The 22946-nt window shown below is 29.1% G+C and overlaps 2 protein-coding genes across 3 annotated transcripts; one reads left to right on the top strand and one right to left on the bottom strand.

Moving 5' to 3' along the window:
- Positions 1-474: 474 nt before the first annotated feature.
- On the bottom strand, positions 475-22547 carry LOC118073863 (apoptosis-resistant E3 ubiquitin protein ligase 1). 2 transcript variants are annotated; one of them, XM_035094621.1, is made up of 15 exons: positions 22226-22547; positions 21879-22072; positions 7070-7226; positions 6745-6950; positions 5383-5582; positions 4695-4932; positions 4466-4635; positions 4208-4385; positions 3486-3697; positions 3150-3416; positions 3003-3078; positions 2614-2903; positions 2209-2523; positions 1853-2115; positions 475-1763 (listed from the first exon to the last, which is right to left on the bottom strand). In XM_035094621.1, exons 2-15 carry the CDS (start codon positions 22054-22056, stop codon positions 1661-1663), a joined length of 2853 nt encoding a protein of 950 aa, XP_034950512.1. In that variant the 5' UTR covers positions 22057-22072; positions 22226-22547; the 3' UTR covers positions 475-1660. The 2 variants fall into 2 exon arrangements, with proteins under 2 accessions (XP_034950512.1, XP_034950513.1); XM_035094622.1 differs by lacking the exons at positions 21879-22072; positions 22226-22547 and adding exons at positions 13146-13362; positions 16873-17456.
- LOC118073864 (relaxin receptor 2-like) lies at positions 9597-12373 on the top strand. The gene is made up of 4 exons (XM_035094623.1): positions 9597-9719; positions 9812-9956; positions 10175-10659; positions 10752-12373. The coding sequence occupies exons 1-4, from the start codon at positions 9717-9719 to the stop codon at positions 11100-11102; spliced, it is 984 nt and encodes a 327-aa protein (XP_034950514.1). The 5' UTR covers positions 9597-9716; the 3' UTR covers positions 11103-12373.
- Positions 22548-22946: the final 399 nt, after the last annotated feature.

The raw sequence follows: 22946 nt of genomic DNA, 5'->3' as shown, positions 1-22946 counted from the left end.
GAGTTTAAAAATAAACTTTTAACATCGAAAAGCATGAGAGCTACACAAGATCATTCTAATAATTCTATCAATAACTATCATTGATTATTTAAACACATTTGTTTAATAAGAATTGTGTATTCAAATATTATCTAGTAGGTATTTTGAATTTTTGTATTGTTTTCTATTAGTACCAAGTACTGAACAGCCATTATTTGATGATATATTAACGTTTTTATCAGCCCGATGTTTGATTGTAACGCTAATATAAGTACAAGTTATTCTAAATTTTAATTTACTTACAAGGTGTATTATACAGCCTTTAAAGCTATTAGAAAATTGTGCTTTTGATGATTCTTATATTTTAAAAAAATGAATTACGAGTTTAATTTCTACGAAAGATGACACGCGTTATCAGTAAAAAGTTACGAGTATTCAAGAAGTGTTCTTCCAACCCTACACGTACATACTAATTAACAAAGTTTTTACACAATATTTTTTTTTCCAAGTTTGTAATCTACAAAACATTCTATCATAGTCTATTTTAATGACGTCACTTATATTTTTCACTTTTATAGGGCACGAAATGCCCGCTGGAGAAAAACGTAAAAAAATATGAGAACAACAACCATTCGTCATACAGACAGTAATATTATTTTTTTATATTGCTATATGCATTCACAGAAGCATGAATAACATGAAAATGAAAGCATTGAAATCAGCTATAAACATTATAACTGAGATATTTTCTTAAAATATGGATAAAGTGATAATGTGTAATATTCTCTAGTTGTTTATTTAGTTTCTTTTCATTCAATTATTTTTCTTCATAATAGTAGTCTAAAATCATATAAAAGAGGAAAGAAAATTCCATTAACTGAAAATTACTCTCATTTATTATAGTCTACGTTATGAATATTGAATAATTACAGTGCACAAAAGCTCTTTGATGGTCAAATTCTATTACACAGAGATAATTTTATTGTGTTGTGGTATTATAAAAAATGTTTTTTCAATTTTCATTTATTATGATTGTTAATTATTTCAAAATAATTAAATGGATTACTAATACATATTAAATAGATTATTACTAATAATATTATTGATACAAGAATAATACTTAAATAACACAATACGATTTATTGGAATAAATTATAAACAATCCGAAAATTATAAAAAAAATTTATAAAATAGTATATCGATAATACAAAAGCTGATTTCAAGTACACTCATATTCATGATTGATAATACTGTAACATGACATAATAATTTGTTATTAAATTACACTACGCAATTTTTCTAACAACTATCTATCTTAAAATTGTCTTTATATTTATTGCAAAATTGACTGAGTGAAACGAGTCGATAAAAAAACAGCAAAAAATTCATACTCGTTTCAGATGAGAAAAAATCACAATAAGCTAGTGAATATTGCAATTTTCAGAAGAAAATTATCAATACTAATCTCTCGAGTAGTTAGTTGCACATCCCATGTGTAAAATATCATTGAACCATTTTTTCTAATTTCAAGAAGGTTGAACGAGATTATTTTTTTATTTATAACATTCTTGATATTTTGACTAGTATCCTATTGAGTTAAGTATTTCACAAGTTTGCACTGCTTGATAATCAACAATAGACTAGAATGTTTAGTTTTATTTCAGTGATTAGTTAAATTCTTTTAAATCATACCGAAACCTTCTGTTCCTTCACTAATGGCCAGCAAGAGAGCACGTTCGAAGTGATCATAACACTCATAGTCGGGTAGACAAAGCTGGTTAAAGCTAGAATGACAAATAAATGAATTCATTATACAATCTAAAATATTACTTTGAATAATTTTAATACTGTGAATAATTTTTAAACTTTATACCAGGTATGAGCAGTAGGAAGGTTGGCAAAAGTCGGTGCCGCGGTGATTTGAAAGCGCGGACTTAATTGCTGAAAACCCCCTGGTGGTAGTTGTGAACAGCCTGTAGTAAATTGGAGCAATCTGGCCATTTCCTCTTGTGTAAAGTTGCTAATTGCAGTCCAGAACCAGTCAAGAACACGAAGGAACTCAGGTGAACTACCATTCACAACGTGATGAGCACGAAGATCTGCTACACTATATTCGCCAGTTCCACACAACAAGAGCTAGAACAAGAGGAAATGTATTTTAGTAAATATTTAACATGTTTAATGCTTAGTATTTTAGTCAAATGTGCACGATTAATAATAAAAAATTACCTCCAATTCATTTTCATCAAATATTCCAAGTAAATTATCAGGAATGAGTTCATTTAATCCACGCAAAAAGGAATCAACCTCATTTCTGATTGAGCTAGCTAGTCGATGCTGTGCTAAAGCATCAAGATATCGTAATTTCGTATCATTTGTAACTCGAATTTTACTTCCACCAGGTATCAGCTCAGCAACTTTTATTAATTGCCCATCTTTATCGTATTCCTCTTCAACAAAGTAAAGCTCCATTTCCTCTACGTCATTCTCCAAAATGTATTTAACTTTGCTCAAATATAAATCCGGGTCATCTTGCTCGAAATACTGTTATTTAATTAAAAGTGGTTTAATTAAATTTTATATGTTTTTCTATAGCTGAGAATATATATGATGAGTTTTGAGATATATGCGTACCTTATAATGAACTCTAAGACCAATTATTTGTGCGAGGAATGAGCGAGTAAATCTCGCTCTAACGAGTTGACGGTATGAACCACCTAAGGCTGATTCATAAAGACATTTACCTACTATTCTCCCAGCAAACTCATAATGTTTAAGCTTCAGGTTTGGAGGTCTTTTACTATTGGGATGTACTAAGGCTTGCTGAGATTCTCCGAATGATGCAAATAATCCATTCCCTGGATCAAATAACGACGCGCAAATAAGTTCAAACCATTCACGTCTCACTCCACCCCAATCAACTCCTGTTATATAGCAGAAATTAATTAATCAACCAGAAAATTTTGAAAGACAGTAAAATATTTATATTTTTGTTCAGTTAATAAATTAAAACAATCATTTACCTTGCTCTCCTTGGAATGTAATTTCAAAATTTCTGCACCAGTCACTTACAGAAAAGCCTTTAGTTGCTTTCATCGACTGAAAATTTTATTCACAAATAAATGTAGAGAATTTCTAAGGGTATGACATTATTATATTGAGAAACTTACAGATTCTAGGAGCTTTTCACGTTGCACTTTTATCGTAAGTTTTTCATGGTAATGTTTTTGATGATGTTTTCTAACTTCGTGATAAAAAAAATCCTGCTTATCAGCAAACGTTTCACTACCACCGATATTCTTTAATAAAAATAATGTAAACGTCGCAGCAATTACATCTCGGTAATGAGAAATTAATTCTACCGGAGGCTGACAGCCGTCGTCTATAGAAAAAGAATCGTATCCTTCGTATTCATTATTTAAATTATCAAAGTGAAACTGCAATATAAAAATTTTTTATTAAATAGCTTGTAGAGATTTATGATTAATTTTTAATATTATGTTTACTTTAGTGGATGGGCAAAGTCTGAATGTAACAAGACGCTTTGGAATAAATTTTAAAAGATATTCTTTTATCGTCAATTGTTTGGGTGAAATGAAGCAGAATACTTTTTTCGGCTTTGAAAATCGTTCGCCTTGCATTCCTAGCAGTTTTGCTGCATAACATATATCTGGATCCTTTGATGCTACATTATTGTGAACCATTCTTGCCACTGGGCCTAAAAATAATTTAAATAAATATTAAGCATTAACATTTATACTACTTAGATTTATGATGGTTGATTAAAATGATTAAATGTCGACGGTACAATGATACTGTTGACATTTACAATGACTGACTATCATAAATATTAATTATTCAATGTCATTATCGATATATCTTATGTTAGTGATGGCTGATAAAAAAAACAAATGAAATGTCAGAATGATAATTATTTAAACGATAAAATAAAATATTATCTATTATATAATCAATAAATAATTCTATAATTTTCTAGTTCTTTTAGTTTAAAAGCTTTCAAATTAGCTAACTAACAGTGTTGATAGATTGTGAATATGAAATAAATCTTTTACTAGATACTGTTAATCATCTAGATGAACTTTGATGAAATAGCTTGTTTACTGAACACGTTAGCAAATAATTCAGGAATATTGAATAGGGATTCTGTAGGTTGAAGCATCCAATGCATTTTCATCAATAAAATAAAATAACATTTACGTTAACTTACTTTCGAGAACAATAATATCAAAATCCCCATTATGTAGTTGTAATCCAGCTAAACTGACTGTTGCATGATAACATCCGCCTTTTGGAAACCCAACTTTTAATCGAATCCTCTGGTTTGGTTGATCGTATTCAAGCTGGATATTACAAAGCACGACTTGGCCTTCTTCTATACAACCAATCTGCAATAGAAATCGATAAATAGCTGAAAAAACGGTTGAAAAACGGGTCAAAATTAGTTACGATGTTGCAATCAGCTTGCCTGAGTAATATTGACGTTGTAACCGTCAGTAGGATGGTCTTCAGCACTAAATATACACAAATTATCGTATTCATCCCTGGGTTCTATTGTCATCGAATGTGCAATTCCAGCAGTGCATACGACAGTCGAACTTTGACGAACAAATACCGTTTTATTGGGATCGGGAGGTCCTACGGAATCACAATTAGGTAAAATCAATAGTTGAAATTATGGTTTGTGTTTTATGTACCAGGAAGAAAATTCTTGAGAAATGGGCTGCCGTGAACATGACAGGATCCAATCAACACAGCGATTCGGTATTGTCCAGCATGACGAACTGTAAATTTGACGACGGCAGTATTCGCTGCCAAAGGATCTGTTCCACCTAAATCTATCAGGGTAGCTACTCTTCTTGTTCCTTCAGATACATCCACTATAAGATTGTCTTTGTCACAGATTGGATATGGCTGACCGTTACGTTGATAAAACTAAAGGCATTGTAGGAAAATTGAATTAAAAAATCAATTTGATAATATATTTATATAAATTAATTAAAATAATTGATTGAACTGGACATTGTAGAAATTTAAATTAATATTTTACAAATAAAAGAACACTTTGGGTTCCCAATGGAGAATTATTGAACTCAATTTGGACAGAATATGAACAAGTTTAATGAAATTGGACTGGTAGAATTTTATCGTAAAAATGTTAGAAACTGCTGGCTTGATTAGTATCTCTAAAGTGAAACACTCGTTTGAGTGTTGCCAATTATAAGTAGAATTTTCCGATTGATTAAATTATGTAATTACTTTCCTACTTCTCTAAACCCATTCGTTAACAGATATAATTTGAAAAAATTGAAAAACAGTTTATTTTATATTTTGTAAATAAATTAAAAATATTGATTAACTTATGAACGATAATAAATTCTTTACTTTAACAGTAAATGTCATAGTTTCTCCGACTAGCTGAGGTTCTTCCCATTCGAAGTGGACTCGACAGTTACTTGGAAGTAAATATTTCCCCGTAACATATTGAAGCAGTGAATGTTTTGCCTCAGGAGCCAAAGCAGGTTGAGTCATAGCTGCAAGGGTAACCAACCCCGCAACTGATACAGATACTACGAGCATTCCCCCTGCAATTGAGATATCCAATAGTTTTTATTTATGTAAAGACACTACATAACGTTACTAAAGCTATTTATGTCTATTTGTATCGATAAAAAGATATTTTTGTTTCGTGATACTTTTTAAAAAAAAATTTGCATAGATTAGAATAATGCAAACTATAATTAATCTGATAAAAAAGAACCTAGTTTCAATTATCATAGCATGAAAATAAAGCTGCATAAATTATTTGTTAGAAATATTTTTTGTTCACAAGCTAAATTAGTCTAGAAACATGATATCATACATTTTTCTAATAACTTTTTTGACCCAGTTGACTTTTAGTGTATCATTAATTTTGCCAATTATAGTTTTAATGAAAGGAGAAAAAAAAAACAGTTAAATACATTTCAATTGTTTGAGGACATCTTAACAAATTGAAAGAAAGAAAAGATAAATGATAATTTTGTGTTGATAGTTGAAAAAAATTTTCTGAAACCTCAACAAATATAGTGTTTATGATTAGATAAGATTGAAAAATGATTGCAGGTTTTTTTCAAAGTGTTGAAATTTTTTTTCTACTGATTTATTAAAATGTATCTTTTCGGAACGCTGATAGTTAAGGCTGAATTTTTACATTTCGTAATTTTAGTTATAAAAGTTTCATAAAAATTTTCATATTTATGTTAAAAACAAAATCACAGGACTGGCGTGAAATGGCTGTAAAATGTGAACAAAATATCCGAGAGAAATGTGTCACAGCTTAGAATGTATGAAAATACACATATTTCTAGACATATATTTGTGCATTTCAATTTATTTTATTAAATCCGCGGAAACTCGTGGAAGCAGAAAAAGGTATGATAATGATTTAGAATCAGTAGAATGAATAGAATATAAAAGTAAAGACTAAGTAGTGGGTAATTACATAAAATGTAATAGAGGAATAAATATTTTATATTCAACTTTGTGAACATATATCACGTCACTTCAATGAAATAAAGAAAAATGTTTCTCATAAAATGGAACAAAAGAGCTTGAAAGTAGAAATTTAGAAATCTGTTGAATATTTAATAAATACCCACGAACATGACGTTAGATTGATTATCAGATTAATGATATTCACTGGAAGTAAATGTATGATACTTAGGAAGATTACAGACAAATTCCGTGATTAAATTAATAATTCACCCCATGTCCAAGCATCCTGATGTTGGCTGTTTTTGACAACAGAGCTCCAAAGATCGGCCTTAAGTGCCTCAAGGTCATCTTTTGACGTCGGCAAAGTTTGTCGAGCTTGAATCCACCGGGGAAGATCTTTCCCAAGAGCGGAACGAGCCTCATTATCTTCAACCCAGTATACATCTTCCAAGGATAAGACATCAATCTGCATTAGCCTTGAAATTCACATCCATCAATAAGCAAACTTTTGAACATATTATCAAACTAATTAAATAATACTTTATTAAATTTATAAATAAAATAGAATATTTAATTATACAAAAGTTTTACTTACTTTTGGTAATAAGCACTTAGACCGTGATCACTCAACCACTGTCGAAGCACCAGTCGTTGTTGCAACAAGCGTGCAGCTCGTTGTAAACGTTCCTCATCTTGAGGTGGCAACTCCGGTAAGGCTCCCACTTCACCACAGCTAGCAAGACTCGAAATGCCTGCAAATTATTAATGACACATATTTAACACATGGCCTCTTTAAGAAGTACAATTTTTCCAGCTCATATTGATTCTCATTCAAAATTAAACCTACGACAAAATACAAGATAATGTTAATAGATTTTAATCACACTTTCAAGTTCATTAGGGAACGTAAATTTTATGATATAAATTGTATTTGCATATTTAATTTATATTTTACATGTCGTTAACACAGAGTAGCAACATGTAATAACTAAAGCTGCAGCTTTACTGAAAATTTCTAAAGAAAGTCTAGAACATATGAATAAATTACTTTAGTAAGTTAATGAATGTTTTAAATATTTTTAAATATATTTCTGATGTAAATTTTTTGATTTTGTTTAAAAAAAAAGCTGACATATTTTGTAATTAGCTGTAATTTTAGAGCAAAATTTTGAATTAACATAACTTCTAGTTGCATGTGAATTTCCTCTCAAGAGGAATAATTTTAGTTTTGAGAAAAACCATGGTATTATCTTCTGGTCTACATTTATTCTAACTTTGTTAGACAGCATGACATCTTTACAGCCAAAAAATAGTCATTTGTGACAATAGAATAAATAGCTAGGGTTGCTCATAAAAATAAAAATGGAGCAATTCAGCTTTTTTTATATTCTTCAAGTAATTTGTGACGTACCGTAATTTTCTTTTATGCTCAAACAGTGATGCAATGGTGCTCGATTAACTGTTTAGACAGTTACATTTAGGTGCTATCTAATCGAGTTTTATGACACTGATAGTCGATAGAAGTATCTTCTAAATGTCAGTATTCTCTTTTGTTCTGAATAAAAAATTTAAAGGTATGATCTCTTTTGCTTAAAAATATATTATATTTTAGTTTCATTAAAATTTAATGATTGAAATGAGTACGCTGCTTCAAACTGATTAGTTTGAGAAATGAAATACTTTATAACTTTACTGAACATACATAAATGAATATTTTATTCATCCACCATACTATCTAAAGTATTTCAATTTTTCTTTGCTTTGTTAAGTTTAATCATTACAATTACCCTGCAAATTATTTCAAAAAGCTAATTGATACCGTCGGAATTCCAATGTTTTATAAAACAAATTATTCTAATTTTTGCAAAATATATTTGCATAACAATAACCTTTTCATCTTCTCGACTGGAACTTTCTCAAGTTATTTAAACCTGTCGTGTACAATTGTCATACTTTTTTCCATTTTGATTCTTCTTATTATCTCTTTCATATTGTATATTTACATTTCATGAATATTTGGAGACCTTTTGTTATTTGAAATATTCTTTTTCATTTTTAAAATACGAATATGGCGATAATAAAGCCAGACTAAGTTTGCTTATTATTTTTTTAATTTCGTAAAAGTGCTTTCTGTTTGATGTATTCAACACATTATTCTCAGCAAGTAAATTAAATTTGTAGTTTTTTTAAATGCGATTAAAAATAAAAATTGTTTTGTAGAGTATTTTATTTTCTCTGTAATACATTGTTTGAAATTCTCAAAGTACTAACTTTATTGATAAATTCTATCAAAAGTATTTCAATCAATAAAACAGAGATTCATGTCACCATTCCTGTAAGGTGTATAAAATTAGGATAGTTATATTATTAAATTAATCGATAAATATATCTGACATTACATCAGCTATAGTATTATTTGCTGTAGGCGCTGAATTAAAATAGATATGAGATTTTATATCAACAATACATCCATTTCAATTACAAGCATAAATTTTATTTACTCATACAACAATATTTTTCTACCGTAATAGAATTATATTAAAAAGCATTGAAGTTTACTAGAATTCTTTGAAAAATTTAATTAATCTCTCTGAATCTATAAATTTTTAATAATTAAAATCTGATTACAATAATTAAAAATACTGAAAAATTTAATTCAAATATCATAGTTAAAGCTTTAAATTAAATTAAATATTGAAAGAATTTAATGAAATAATAGAGAGTAAATAAATCAATTGATTGAGAAATAATGAAATTCAAAAGTTCTCTTTTCAATTATCAGCTAGTGTCAACTCTTTCTAATGTATCGACTCATAATTAATGTATTCAATAATTTAGAAACCCTTCATCCTTTTATAAGTGCTTCAATAACTTTCATGAACCTTTTTAAAGTAGTATATAAACTTTATTAACCTTTGGAACATGAACCTTTTGAAGATTCTAGAAATATTGAATTTTAGAAACTTTTTAATCTACCCTGGTATTCTTCTTCATCAATCAGAATTATTTGAAAAATAAAAATAAGAGAAAAAAAATATCAGTTTTCTAGAGTTAAAATGAACTGGCATCAACAACAATGTTGTTTGTTTTAAATTAGCCATTTTTTTTTTCAGAAAAAAATTCACTATTTTCTGTTTTTATTGTCATTCCACTCTGATGTACTATTTGTATTGAGCTCAACGAATATGTTTCCATAAAAGCGTACATAAACGATGTACAGAAAAAATATCTAACAACTAGAAATGGTGAACTGATCCTGATAATAAAAAAGTATTTTTAGATATCTCAAGTTGGTCATCACAACAGAACTTATCTAGACACTCTTTCCTGTTCTTAGGCATTCCATATCCTGTATGATATTTTTTATTACATCAGTCATTCTTTTGTTACGATGTTGAACACACGTATTTTTATATTTTTATGCATCTTCAAGTGTATCGATTTCACGTCAGCAGTGTGCAATGTATCTCCGTATAAAGAAGGTAAGTCTAATATTTATTTCTTAAAAGCTTGTCAGTTATAGAAAAACCTTTTAACGTCATCAAAGCAATCTTGCTTTCAGAGCAATCCAAGTATTAAAGCTTTTACTTGATATTTTATATTTTATTTCATTACACTTCTTAATGATTATTATTGTGTTTATCATTTTTTCTTTTTTATTATCAATTCTTTGATGATAAAATATATGAATATTTTTTAGGTGTTGAAACTAAGGTGAGGTGTTGGAATACATTACTCAAAGAAGTATTGCAGTCTAGTGGATCATTTGCCAATGTCATAACAGTTTTACATTCAAATCTTGGTTCTCTTGAAGGAAATTCATTCGCCAAGTACGGGAAAAGTCTGACACTATTGAGTTTTCAAAACTGCAGTATTTCAAGCATTCATCGTGATGCATTTGCAGATCTGAGATATTTGAAAAAGTTGACTTTATCTCATAATAAAATTTCGGAATTACATCCAGATATTTTTAGATCTTTAGAATCTTTAGAGTATCTTGACTTAGAATTCAACTCAATTAGACACATTGAGGACACTTTATTTTCAAAACTACCACGACTAAAGCTATTAAATTTAGATGACAACCAGTTGACATGTTTAAAGCCTGAAGGAATCCAAGCTCTTAATAATTTAGTGCAAATTCGGATTTTAGAAAATCCTTTAAGTTTGTCCTGTCGAGGAAGAGTAAGTTGAAGAAATAAATTTCCCTGGTGAATATGCTGAGATTTATTCTAACAATAGAAAAGTTTTCTTTATGCTACTTTCTTTGTTCGCAGTTGACACTATGGCTGAGAGATCATGGAATAAATTACTCCAATGAAAATCCTACCAAGAAAGAAAATTGGTTAGACAGCCTCCTCTGGCGTTGTGCCATGGAAAATCCTGTCACAACAACATCTGAAGATGAAATGAGGCGATGTATCATCTTCTATATGTTTAATCAACTTAAATCGGCAGTACAATCTACATCAGACTATTCCGTTGATCCTAGAACATGTAGCAATGAAGTTGACCAGTTTCTCCAATCGATTGAGAGTACCACTCAATTTGGTAAACCAATTAAAAATGGCCAGGCAATTGAAATTATGATGTACGCATTACGAAATACTATCATGCAAATGAATTAATGGTCATATGAGTCTGCAGCTTACATTAATATCCTTATCGATTTCAACAAACTATGCTGACCTGTCCAATAGTGACTGTTACATTAAAGGTATTGACATTCGATTATAAATTGAATTGAAGGTTTCAAGTACAGATAAATTAGTAGTTAATGCATTGTACTAGATGTAGAATACTACCTCTTATTACTTATGAATTTATACCTACAATAATAATACTCATTGAGATTGTCTTAGAGTATAGAGTAACTGTTTAATGTTTCCTCCTGGCCCAAGGCTTCTATCGATCGAGTTGATTTTAACGTGATATTGTTGCTGAGTATAGACGGGTGTACCCGACTTCTAGAGAATATAATTTGGTGTTCGCACCAGTGAGCCAATTCGAGCTTTGTTTCTGTGCAGTCAACAACCCGAAGTAGTATTAATTTTAAATGAGAAAAAGTTGATGCAATTTATAATTCACATCGAAATAAATTTTTTAATCAAGTAAAGGTATAAATTAGTAACAGGTTCGTTAATTAATGAACATGTTCTGTACAGTTAAACAAGATAAATATCGATTTATGCTGATAATACGGATGTAATTGTTAAGGTGCTTCTCCTTTTATACAATCGGTTAGAAGGTGAGTGGCCCAGTTTTTGACCTCTTGGGTACACGACTTAACATATTGGTTCAATGAAGATTTTAATGTTGACTTAAATACAGTTGTTATTGACTTATCACTTTGTCATTTAATGAATCAAATTAATAAACTGAAAACATCAATTGATATTAAATTTTATTTTTATTCATTTTTCAACAATCAAATTTTTAAACCTTAATGAAATGTATCTTGATCATTTTTGAAGAAGTTGCAATGTAACTTTAAAACTTGTGACAATTTGGCAAAAAAGATATGAACATTATACAATCTTCACGACAATAATATCTTGAAAAACTTCAACTAATAAAACTTCCTGAAGTTGGTAGACATATAAAAATGTGAAACTTTAAAATTCTACAATTTTATATATTAAAGAATTTTTGTGAAAAGATATTAGATATTTTTCATTTGAAAGAAATATTATATTTTATTGTATAATTTTTATAACCAAACTGTGAATTTGGAGGAAGTGAATATTTATAAATACACATCAATTTGATATTCCAGAGAACCAATGTTCTCTCATAATTAATAATCCAGCATTGAAAATAATATGACATTTCCCAATATTCCACTCAAATTATTTTCAACGATGTTCAATTAAATTCAAAATTATACGATTGAATATTTAATAACATTACCTTATTGACATGAGTAATTTTTTCAACAGATATTATTAAAAATTAAATATAAACAGTTTTATTTGTTTCATTATCAGCAATAATGTGAATATTAAATCATAATAAAAACTATTATTACAATAAAAAAGAGAATATATAAGAATGGAGTAAATTCAATTACTTAGATACTTGTCTTTCTTTTTCTCTATAAAAAGCTCACTAGAATCAGTAGTAAAAACGTCCTCGTGTTTTATTTCACATTCATTTGCACATACGCTTTATACTCGTTATTTTTAATGAACAAGTAGTTGTTGCCCAGTGAAATTTACTCTATTCCCATACCTTACTTCTCAAAAGTTTTTTTTTTCTGTCATACTTCTTTGAGTGGGCTTTTTTATTTTTTCTTTCTCATTCTTTATATTATTGTACATCAGATATTTTTTCTTTATTTATATAATGTTGATGTAACAGCTTACATAGTTTAATATAGGATAGACTATCCAAGCGATTTGATATCCCTTGCTTGATTAAAAATCTGATAATAAAACTCTTTGCCAAGATACCCGTTTATATTTTATTGATTATTGATTCTAAAGGACAAAGGCGTACTTTTTTCGCTATATTTTTCGATTTCATTTTCTCATCTAGAACGTACTCCAAGGAGATTTCATCAATAGACAAGAATAGAAAAATACAACGGTAAGAAAAAAATTGAATTAAAGTCGTAGAGATAAATAAAAAAAAATTGTCTATACACTGGCAACAGAAAATTGAAAACTCACCAGAAGAGGAACTGCCACTTGGTCGAAGTGACATACCAATCGATGATATTTCGTCCACAAAGAACTTCTTGTCTCGTTGCCCATCTCGACTTCCGGTATTTTTGTCCGGCATAACTCAATTTCAATGCTTTCTTTTTCTTTTTACTTTTCTTCAATTCTCACTCGAGCATTATATTTCCGGTTAAATCAATGGTAGACACGAGAACTTTATGACGGTCTTGTATGAAACGGAAAAAGTTTGCTCTAAGAAAAGATTCTTTTTTTACAATGAATAAAATAAATGGATTGTCAGAATTTTTCTGCGATTTTCAAAAGAATAATCATTGTTTGATTATCAATCAATTCTATTCATGATAAATTAATAAATTCTTAGTGTGATATAAACCTGACAAAATTAATTTATTCATATTTATTAGCATATAAATGAACTTTTTATGAAAACTGTCAACCTATTTGTCATAGTCCTCTCAAACGTATTCCATTGTTGAGCTTTAAAGCTATTGAATATGAGATTAACCAACCCTGCTAGTTAAGTTTTATTCCTAATGAAGAGTCACATGAGCAAGTTAATCGAGAACATAGTTAGGTGAATACCAAATATCCTTTGAAGATAAATATATTTCGATCTAATAGTACGTGTTATCTGGCTCTTTGAGAGTACTAATTATTGCAATACAGTTCATCTTTGATAGTTATCATGATAAGGAGTATCTGAATGACTTTATGTGACTCAAATAGTTTGAAAATATTGCATCGGTTTAAATACTTGCCACATGTATTTATTTATAGTCATTTCATGTTATTTAGCATCATTAGATTGAACCATACTATAAATTAAGTGTAAATAAAAGTCATCTCATATACAACAAAGCCTTGTTCGCATGGTATACTGTAGATGGTAGATTGCACGCATAAAATAGTGTCAAGGAAAAATAAAATTAACGCTATTATAAACTAATTAGTTTAGCGGAAGTGTGAAATAGGAAAATTGTCGATATTTTTTTACAATAGGAAACGATAAGTTTCTTTGTATATTAAGAGTAATATCTTGAAGAGGGTAGAATAAGAGATAGAGAGTGAAGAAAAAGATGAAGATGGTGAGTAAAAAATGTAGATTGAGATAATTTGTGTACTCGAGGTCTTATGACCTAGCTTGGACTCTTGACCTTTCACGTAGACATCCTTTACTGACATTACTTGGTACTAACGATCCTTTTCGCGATGACGTGAGGACGAGGCTAAAGCTATGAGGATTTTAACTTCTGAGGGAGGTTCGGAAGGAAGAGCAGAGGAACCAAAGGAAGCTGAAGAAGTGGGGAAAGGGTTTCTCCACAGGGTTTTATGTATGTTACACATACTGCTCATGATTATGGATGAGAGGGTAGTCTCGAGGCATTATGAAAGTAGACGAAGAATCGATTTGGAATTCTCTCATGCTCCACACTCACCACCGCAAAGTCTGGATTTCGTCCTAATGCTCCTAGACTTGTTCAGAAACTAAAAAACCAACTTTTTCCTGCTCCACTTGAAATTCAGTCTCGGAAATCTCAACGGATTTCCTGATAACTTTTGTCTTTTACTTTGACGAAAAACCACCCGATTAGAATAGACCATCTAGACAAAGGAATTCATTTCCACATCCATTTTGATATGAAAATTAGAGAAAATTTTTTCCAAATTTACTTTATCGCCAAATCGATCCATCAATTCAGCTTTGTAGACCGATTATAAATGAAGATTGAAGATTTATTACCAGTGAGGAAATAAATTGTGAAATGAAGTTAATAAAAGGAGAAATATGACGATAAATGGAGATAAAAAATGCTATAGAAAGAATAAAAAATAATAATTATGATACAAGTGGATTTTTTGTTTTAGTTTTAATCGAGCTGATCTTCTTAACTAAATACTTGTTATGTCTTACTTGATTATTTTTATTTTTATCCGGGGCTTACATAGCATTTACATGGTTACACTCAATGTAACACAGAATGATGTCATATTTATCACAGAATGCAGAAAATTCTCGAGAGAATTGTTGTCTATTATTGTCTGTATAACTCTAGAATTTATATACATATATAAGTATAAATATTAAATGCATTTAAATGATAAATGTGACATGCATAATCCATTCTACTTGCACATGATTTATTATCTAGCATGATAGTGTTATGCTGCATAGTTGGAATTTCAATTTGATTGTTTATAGTTTACTATATAGTGTGTACATTGTCTAGTGGATAATTAATTATATTGAATTATAAACAATAGAATACTTTTGAGAAGAATCAATTTTGAAGTAAATTCAGCATAAGAAAATCGAGGGAAAATTGAAATGAAATTTTTCTATAAATCTGACTGAAACGTGAGTCAATCTATGGAAGTAAACAAAATAATAAATTAATCATGAAACAATATCAGCTATTTTTACTGAGATGAAATTCATAACAAAAGTTAGAAAAAAAAAGGTAGAAACAAAAAAGTGTAAAATGAGGCTTTTCTACACAGAATCTGAAAGAGTCAAAAGCTCTTTTTAAAGGTATCAAAAGTGTAGAAATCCGTTCTGTATAGACCACGAAAGTGGCGTGGACTCAAGCTGCAGAATGTAGGCCGACTTTTGCAAAAATCGATTTCTAGGTGTTATACACGCAACCTGGGTTTCTATCGAGCATTATAGAGGTCGAAACTAAGTGTAGCAACTTTATTAAAGAGGAGTAAATATGAAAAAAATTACCAACATTTTTTTCCTGTACTTTAAGAATTAATTGCTTCCTGAAAGTTAACAAAAGTGAACAAGCTATTTTTTGCAATCTCAGTTTAAATTCTTGAATAATAAATGTAATCTTTTCTTTTCTAACAATATATATACACCAATATCCTTTATCAAAATCTCATTTTATTTTTTTTTATCTAGATTGACATTTGGACTTACAACTCGTCTTTCATTTCCTCGTCACGACAAAGTGTGAGATTAAAAATACGAGAAAGAGAGAGAGAGAGCCTCTGGATGAGATGAAGAAATATTTGAATTTAATCCTGCTTCTTATTCAATGAATTACAAAGTTTTGGTGATGGAGTGGTAGTATTTAAAGTGGATTTATTTATATAAAAATAATACAAAAGACATCTGCAATGCAGAAAAGTTGGATAGGATCGAGCTGAATGTGTATACTGTTTCTGGTAAGTTGCAACTCAACGAACATTAGTAACAAAACTTGCGAGAAGTTTGATCTTGATCGCGACGCGAAAACTTTACAAGTAGATCGAAACTATGACGTCAACCCTCAGCAGTATATTCCAACAGGGTTTATAAAACCAACGAAAACGATAAGCAAACCATAATAGAACTAATGTGTTGTATGTGATAAGCACCACTTTAATTTAAATTTTTTCTGTATATTTTTATCGAAAAAATCATCTAATGGGACTGAGGTTATTTACTACATTTGTCAAAAAAATTTAGAAATGTTTTAAAAGTTATTTATAATAATAACATTGTTTAAAATCATAAACAAATTATAAAAGTAATGAATGTATAATTGATTAATATAGTCAATTAAAATTTCGATGAATAATATCAATGGTTAATTACATCTTCCATTAGTATTATGATAATAAAAAATAAATAAAATTTATAATGATTAATATAGAAGCAATGAAATATTGTGTTGATTAAAAAAAAAAGTCTTGATGAAAAAAAGAAGACTAGATGTAAGTGATTTACCTTCATGGCAATTATACTGGGCACTTGAAATTACACGTTTAATACGCCCACGAAAAGCATATAAATAATTGATACAATTGAACGAAAAATAACCAAGTAATATTTTAACTTTCTGCAGGCACTGAAGGTTTCCTTCACCTTAGTAATTTATTTTAATCAACAACTTTGTACTCGATAACTAAGAGTAACAAGGCCTCTTAATAAATATTGTTTCTAATAAAACAACAAAAAAAAAATGACTTAAAATTTTTTCTCCTGATGACAAGTCATTTAACGTTTGTGTCAAAGATCTGTAGGAGTGAATGTAACGATTTCGCAGGATTTAAAAGTATTTGATGGAGATAAATTTAAAAGTATCGGTTGTTCACGTATTTGTTTTGTCGATGATAGCATTATTGCCACGTGTTTGCTGTAGTATTTTAGCTTGTTTGTTAAAATAAACAGCAAAAAAAAAAGAATGTATATTTATCAAAGGTTTCTTTGAAATCAAAGATAAAAAAAGTTTATCATCGGGGGGAAAAATCGCGGGAGGAAATCCGCCGCGAACTGCTCGTATGAAGTCACGCTAGTCGACTGCATACAATACGATTACACGGGCAAACCAACCCTCGACCCCACCAACATTGCCGCCACCACCTCTACCTTTTTGCCCATCCTGCGATACTACTCTGGCGCGTGCTCTTCCACACGCTACCCCTTTTCGAACGTGCTCCTGTGTATATATACGTTGGTGGTAACACCATCACTCCCTAAGTCGACCAACAGACACGATCCTTCGGGAGGGAATCCTCTGCCCCCACGTGTTTTGCAGTTGTACTGATCTCATTCTCCAAAGAGTTGGAAATCGTAAATGCCATCCTCGTTCAACCTTATACGAATGTTGAAATGTTTTATTGCTCCAATATATATTTTTTAATGGAAAAAACATATCTATATGTTCCTCTGTATATATGTTTATGTGTATATAGATACAGAAAGCATGATACATTGATGCAGCTTACAGAAAATTGTGTATTATCGTAAGATACTTTTTCATGTTGGCCTATCCAATATTCCAAGTTGAGCAAAAGTGCATATTTACCAAGTGTGCTCGAGCACAGTAAATTCAGTTAGTCGCAGAGTCAGTCTGTACAGACCAGTGAGTTAATTATTCGTCTCGCTTGTGATTTTGTTTTAACGGCTTCTGTCCTACCCTGTACAGCTGAACTATTATGTGTCCAAATGTGTGCGTGCTAAGAGTGATAGTATAACGACAGAGTTAATTGTTAGCAAATTGTCGATAAACTATTTTCTCAAAATGTCTATTTGTTTTGATTGTTAATCATTTTGTATGTCATAATTTTAATGATATTTAAAATATAAAATTGTATATACAGATAACTATAATTATTTTAATCAACTTTGTTCGAATTGATTGGATCCATACAATTGATATATGGTTGAATTAAATAAAAAACTTTACTATGGAAATTGATACTCTTTTTCTAAACATTATTTTCTATATTTTGCGAAAAATGCAAATTTTAAAATACAATAGAGTTGAAACTGGGTTAGATGATTATAGCAAATTAAGGTTCAGATAACTGATATGATAGAATGATAAGCATTTTTTTCAGTTTACTTCAATTTTAAAAATGATCTTTTTAATGAGAATAAAAAAGAATTTAAAAAAAATACTACTTTATACAACATGATAATGTCATGTTTTTTGCCTCTAATAGTTATTAACTTTTTGTAATTTTTTTCTTCTCAAGATGAGATAATTTTTAATGAATAATCTCCAAAGAAATTCTGCAACATCTTGGAAAAAAGCTACTTAAAGTCAATCTTCGTTGTTTCGAATTTTCGACAAAAAAAGATAAGCCCTTATTTTTAGACTGGCTATTAGCAATTTTACTCCATATTTTAAAAGCTTCTATTCCAGGTAATTAACAAAAAGAATTCTAGTATAAAAAAAATTCGAATTCATGATCAAGAAAATAAGTATAGTCAGTCAAATTGCTGCAGTAAATTTAAAATGATAGAATTTATTAGACTATGAAATCTTAAAAGCTGTAAAATAATTGAAGATTTAAGGAAACTCATAGAATAAAATTGAAGAGTCGTAAAAACAAAGCATGAGTTTAAAATAAAATATTCAAAGAGAGCTGAAGTAAAATTTGAAAGAGTATTTGGAAAATATGGATTTAAAAAATAAAAAAAAAAAAATATCAAAAAATTAGTTTTGTTAAAATATTGGAGTCACCAAAAAGATTTAGTACTGTGGAATAATTTTTTTGATATTAATTAAAATTAATTGGAAGTCTGAAAAATTTCTAGATGCTAGAGAAATAAAATTCAATGGAAACAGTTATAAACAAGATGAAAATTGATCTATTGAGCACAGGTGTTTCCATTATTCCGCTGTTATTTCGAGAGATAAAAGTACCCACCATCAATTAAAAAATATATAGGGGAGATGTGCGTGTATAGTGACAGCGCAGGTTAACAAATAATCAATCAATGGAGATAATAAATATAAATAATGAAAAAAGCAATTAGATAAACGCCTCTGGTTAAATTGAAATTGTTTGAAGTGAATAAGAGTGCACTCCAAAAATGTTATTAATGGAAAAGTAAAGGGCAAAAAGTCAATGGTTCATGTAGTAGATATTATTCAACCTAAAGTACACTTGACTCTACAGTAGAACACCTTTGTTTAGCATATGGACTAAAGGTTAAGATATTCAAACTTTTGAAAATCACTTTTCCATTGACAAAACGATATTCTTGGTTCAGAAATAATTTTATTCTTGATCATAATATTCTTAAATAAATAATTTTATAACACAGCACGAATGAAGACAAGACAAGATCAAAATGGATCCAGAATGATAGCAGGATCTTGTCATCATTCGTGTTATGTTATAAAATTATTATTGTTGTATTTAAAAATATTATAATCAAGAATGAAATTATCCTTGATCAAAAGATATCGTTCTTTCAGTTTATGAAAACAATTTAGGAAACAAGAGATTCTGATGTATTTAAGTATGTATACATGAAGATAGATGTATTCGAATGTTCAACTTGAGTGAAGCTACATGACTGTTTCTACAATTTCCGTGATAGTCAGTTGTGTGCACCCTTATGCAACTCGTCTCGGTCGTTTTGCTGTTCTCATACCAAATCCATGCAAATAAACGCGCATTGGCATTTCTGCAGTCGACGACAAACCGAGTCGTTTATCTCGCCAATAAAGCTCACCAAATTTTCAGAAATAAATGCGCAAGCGCTAATTATAGCCAGTATTTGAAATACTTTTTTTTCTATTATGTAAATCTAGATAATAAAATAAAACATCCAAATGGATTTTGGCCAAGGATTTTTTTCTTTGCTCTCAGATTATGAAAATAAAATACTACGTCCTTTCCATTTTTTTAAATGTTATCTGAATCACCCTATAAATAAGAATCATTAATCATATTTTTAGCTGGATAAGCGTGATAAAACATTCAATGGCATTTTACTTGTTGAACCTATAGAAATATTTCTAATGAAAAATGGCCAATCAATAAAACTTAATTTTTCCTGTCTATATACATATATGCAGAGAGAAATGAAAAAAAGATACATAAATTTCTACAGGGAAATATATTTGATGCATATAAATTTCCTTGGGTCGAATAAGATTGCGTTATATCGGGTGATGGGTTTCGTTTGATAGCAATATGTGCCATCAGCTTAATCGAAGTTTCTCTCGATTGGAAACAAATATACGATAGCTATGGAAATAGAGTTGAAAATTATTTTAAAAAAATCTAAAATATGATTGCTTCATATTATTTGTTTCTGAAAATATAATTCAATATTTTCTACGATTTTCAGATATTCAATAAGCAATGCAATTTTTTTCTCTGCATACATTCATTGAAAAATACTGTTTTAAAGAATTTTAAATTAAACTTTTTCACTTTTTTCTTAGCTCATTTTTTTAAATTCATTTATGTTTATTTTGTACAATACAACAATATAGAGACTCTTAAAATTAAAAGTAAGCATGATAATTTAAGTAATTAAAATTTTTTTCCATCAATGTTAATTATCATTTCAAAAAAACTCATTTCTTCTAAACTATAAAAGCAATAGTTTAATGCATATTAAACGTGCACAATATGTGCAATTTAATTAAGCAAACTATAAAATGAAAGAAAAATTTTATACATGGATAATTTAGTAAAATGTTCTAGTAGTTATTAAATTTTTGATATTGTTAGAATGGGTTATTATTGTAGTCTGTGAAATGATATTGCATAAACATATTTTCAGTATAAAAGTCAATGAGAAAAATATAAAAAAATTAACTAGCTGCCATATTCGATTTTTGATAGACCAGTTTTAAACTGTCATGTACTTATTTTACGATTCATTTATCACAACTTTTACGTGCATGAAATCGTATAAAATTTTTATGATAGAAGTTAGTTCCGACCTAGGCAAATATTTTAACTGCTCCAATATAGTATATATAAGCTCATAACGTATTTAAACAGATCTAAAATACCTTTAAATGTTCTCCTAGTTTTCACTCATATATAATTTAATACACTATCAACTTAGATCATTTTTATAAAATTAAAGCGAATAAGTAATTATAATAAAATCCCCTTTAATAAGAGGATAAGCAAAAGAGACCATTTCTTAGAATCCAGGCATTTTCATAGTAATTTTGCCGGATTTAATAAACTAAATGAGCTGCAGCTAAGTACATAATGTGGGTTCAAATAGACTTTATGTCAACAGATTCGTTCATTCATTGTTCCAAGTATTTGAAATTTAACTTGAATGAATAAACTTTAAACCATTTGGTAATAAGGATCAAAAATATCTAGCAAACATTAGAATATATCCAGCAATAATCGAATTAAATGATTTAGTATTTTTGTTCATCTTGAATAATCTCCTGTCCATCCTTCAATAATTCTAGAATAATGAGTAGAGGTGGGTTAGGGAAATAGCTTACTTACCTTTCTTTTTGAACAGTTGTCGATATTGTGATAGGCCAATTTCTGATAACCATTGATCTGCTTCCGTCAAATCTCCATTGTTCCCATTACTAGCAGCAAGCATCAATAGCTTTCCAAGTGACAACATCATTGACAAAGCCAAAAACACCCCTGATAATACCTTCGACCATCGTGCCATTGTTTAAAATCTTCATCTGCCATTTAAAGATAAACAATAATATTATTATTGGAAAGAAATAATTAGTTTTGAAATATAATTATAATTTATGATATATGCAAAATAAAACAATTCTAGGTTATGAAAAAAATTGTAAACAAGCTAGAATATTAAAATAAAATTAACTCACTACATTTTTAAATATACAAAAATAATCTCCAACATTTATCACAGCAGTCTTAAATGTCCATTCGAATTAATATGTACATTATTATAGGTTAAAAAATACACATAAAATTTGACAGATCATACATAGCGGCAATCTCACTCCGAAATATTTTAATCTCATAATGTAGGCCAATTTCCATTTCAATTTTTATGGAAACTTTTATCAGGATAATGTTGGATTTATATATTAATTATTTGACATTTTTATGACGCGTTTAACAATTAAATTAAGCTCCAAAAATAATGCAATAATTGATTATCATGTTTATTGGGGTTTGTTTTGATAAGAGTAGACACATTGGAAACATAAAGGACGACAGAGGTCTCTGAAAGTGCTAAAAGCGCCCTCTATAGTGCAAAAAGAGAACGTTCATGCAATGCATGCAAATTTTCTATCGGTAATGTAGATTTATTTATTTAAAAATACTGGACTTACATTATTTAATTCATTCTCTTACAAGTAGCTAATATTACTTTAAAAATGCTCAGTTTTTTTGTAATTACTATGTGCCATACGACACATCAAGATAATGATTATTGATTTAAAAAGCATCACACAAATGGCTTCTGTAAAATCATCATTATTTGTAAGTGTTTCTTTTATCAGTCTACTATCAAGTGATCAAATAAATTCGAAAAGTAATTTTCCGTAATAGAATTCTAAAGTACATAATAAATAATTA

Source organism: Chelonus insularis, unplaced genomic scaffold (genome assembly GCF_013357705.1).
Source record: "Chelonus insularis isolate UGA/USDA-ARS -01 unplaced genomic scaffold, ASM1335770v1 scaffold_714_pilon, whole genome shotgun sequence".
NCBI classification, from domain to species: domain Eukaryota; kingdom Metazoa; phylum Arthropoda; class Insecta; order Hymenoptera; family Braconidae; genus Chelonus; species Chelonus insularis.
Note: the sequence above shows the minus strand (reverse complement) of the source record. Positions and strands in the feature narration are given on the sequence as shown.

Coding starts and splice junctions, on each gene's coding strand:
- LOC118073864 (XM_035094623.1), top strand. Junction 9,957..10,174: donor TGTATCTCCGTATAAAGAAG/GTAAGTCTAATA, acceptor AATATTTTTTAG/GTGTTGAAACTAAGGTGAGG. Junction 10,660..10,751: donor GTTTGTCCTGTCGAGGAAGA/GTAAGTTGAAGA, acceptor CTTTGTTCGCAG/TTGACACTATGGCTGAGAGA.
- LOC118073863 (XM_035094621.1), bottom strand. CDS start 22,056: ATGGCACGATGGTCGAAGGTATTATCAGGGGTGTTTTTGGCTTTGTCA. Junction 7,227..21,878: donor ACAACTGTTCAAAAAGAAAG/GTAAGTAAGCTA, acceptor AATAATTTGCAG/GCATTTCGAGTCTTGCTAGC. Junction 3,698..4,207: donor TGATATTATTGTTCTCGAAA/GTAAGTTAACGT, acceptor AATTATTTTTAG/GCCCAGTGGCAAGAATGGTT.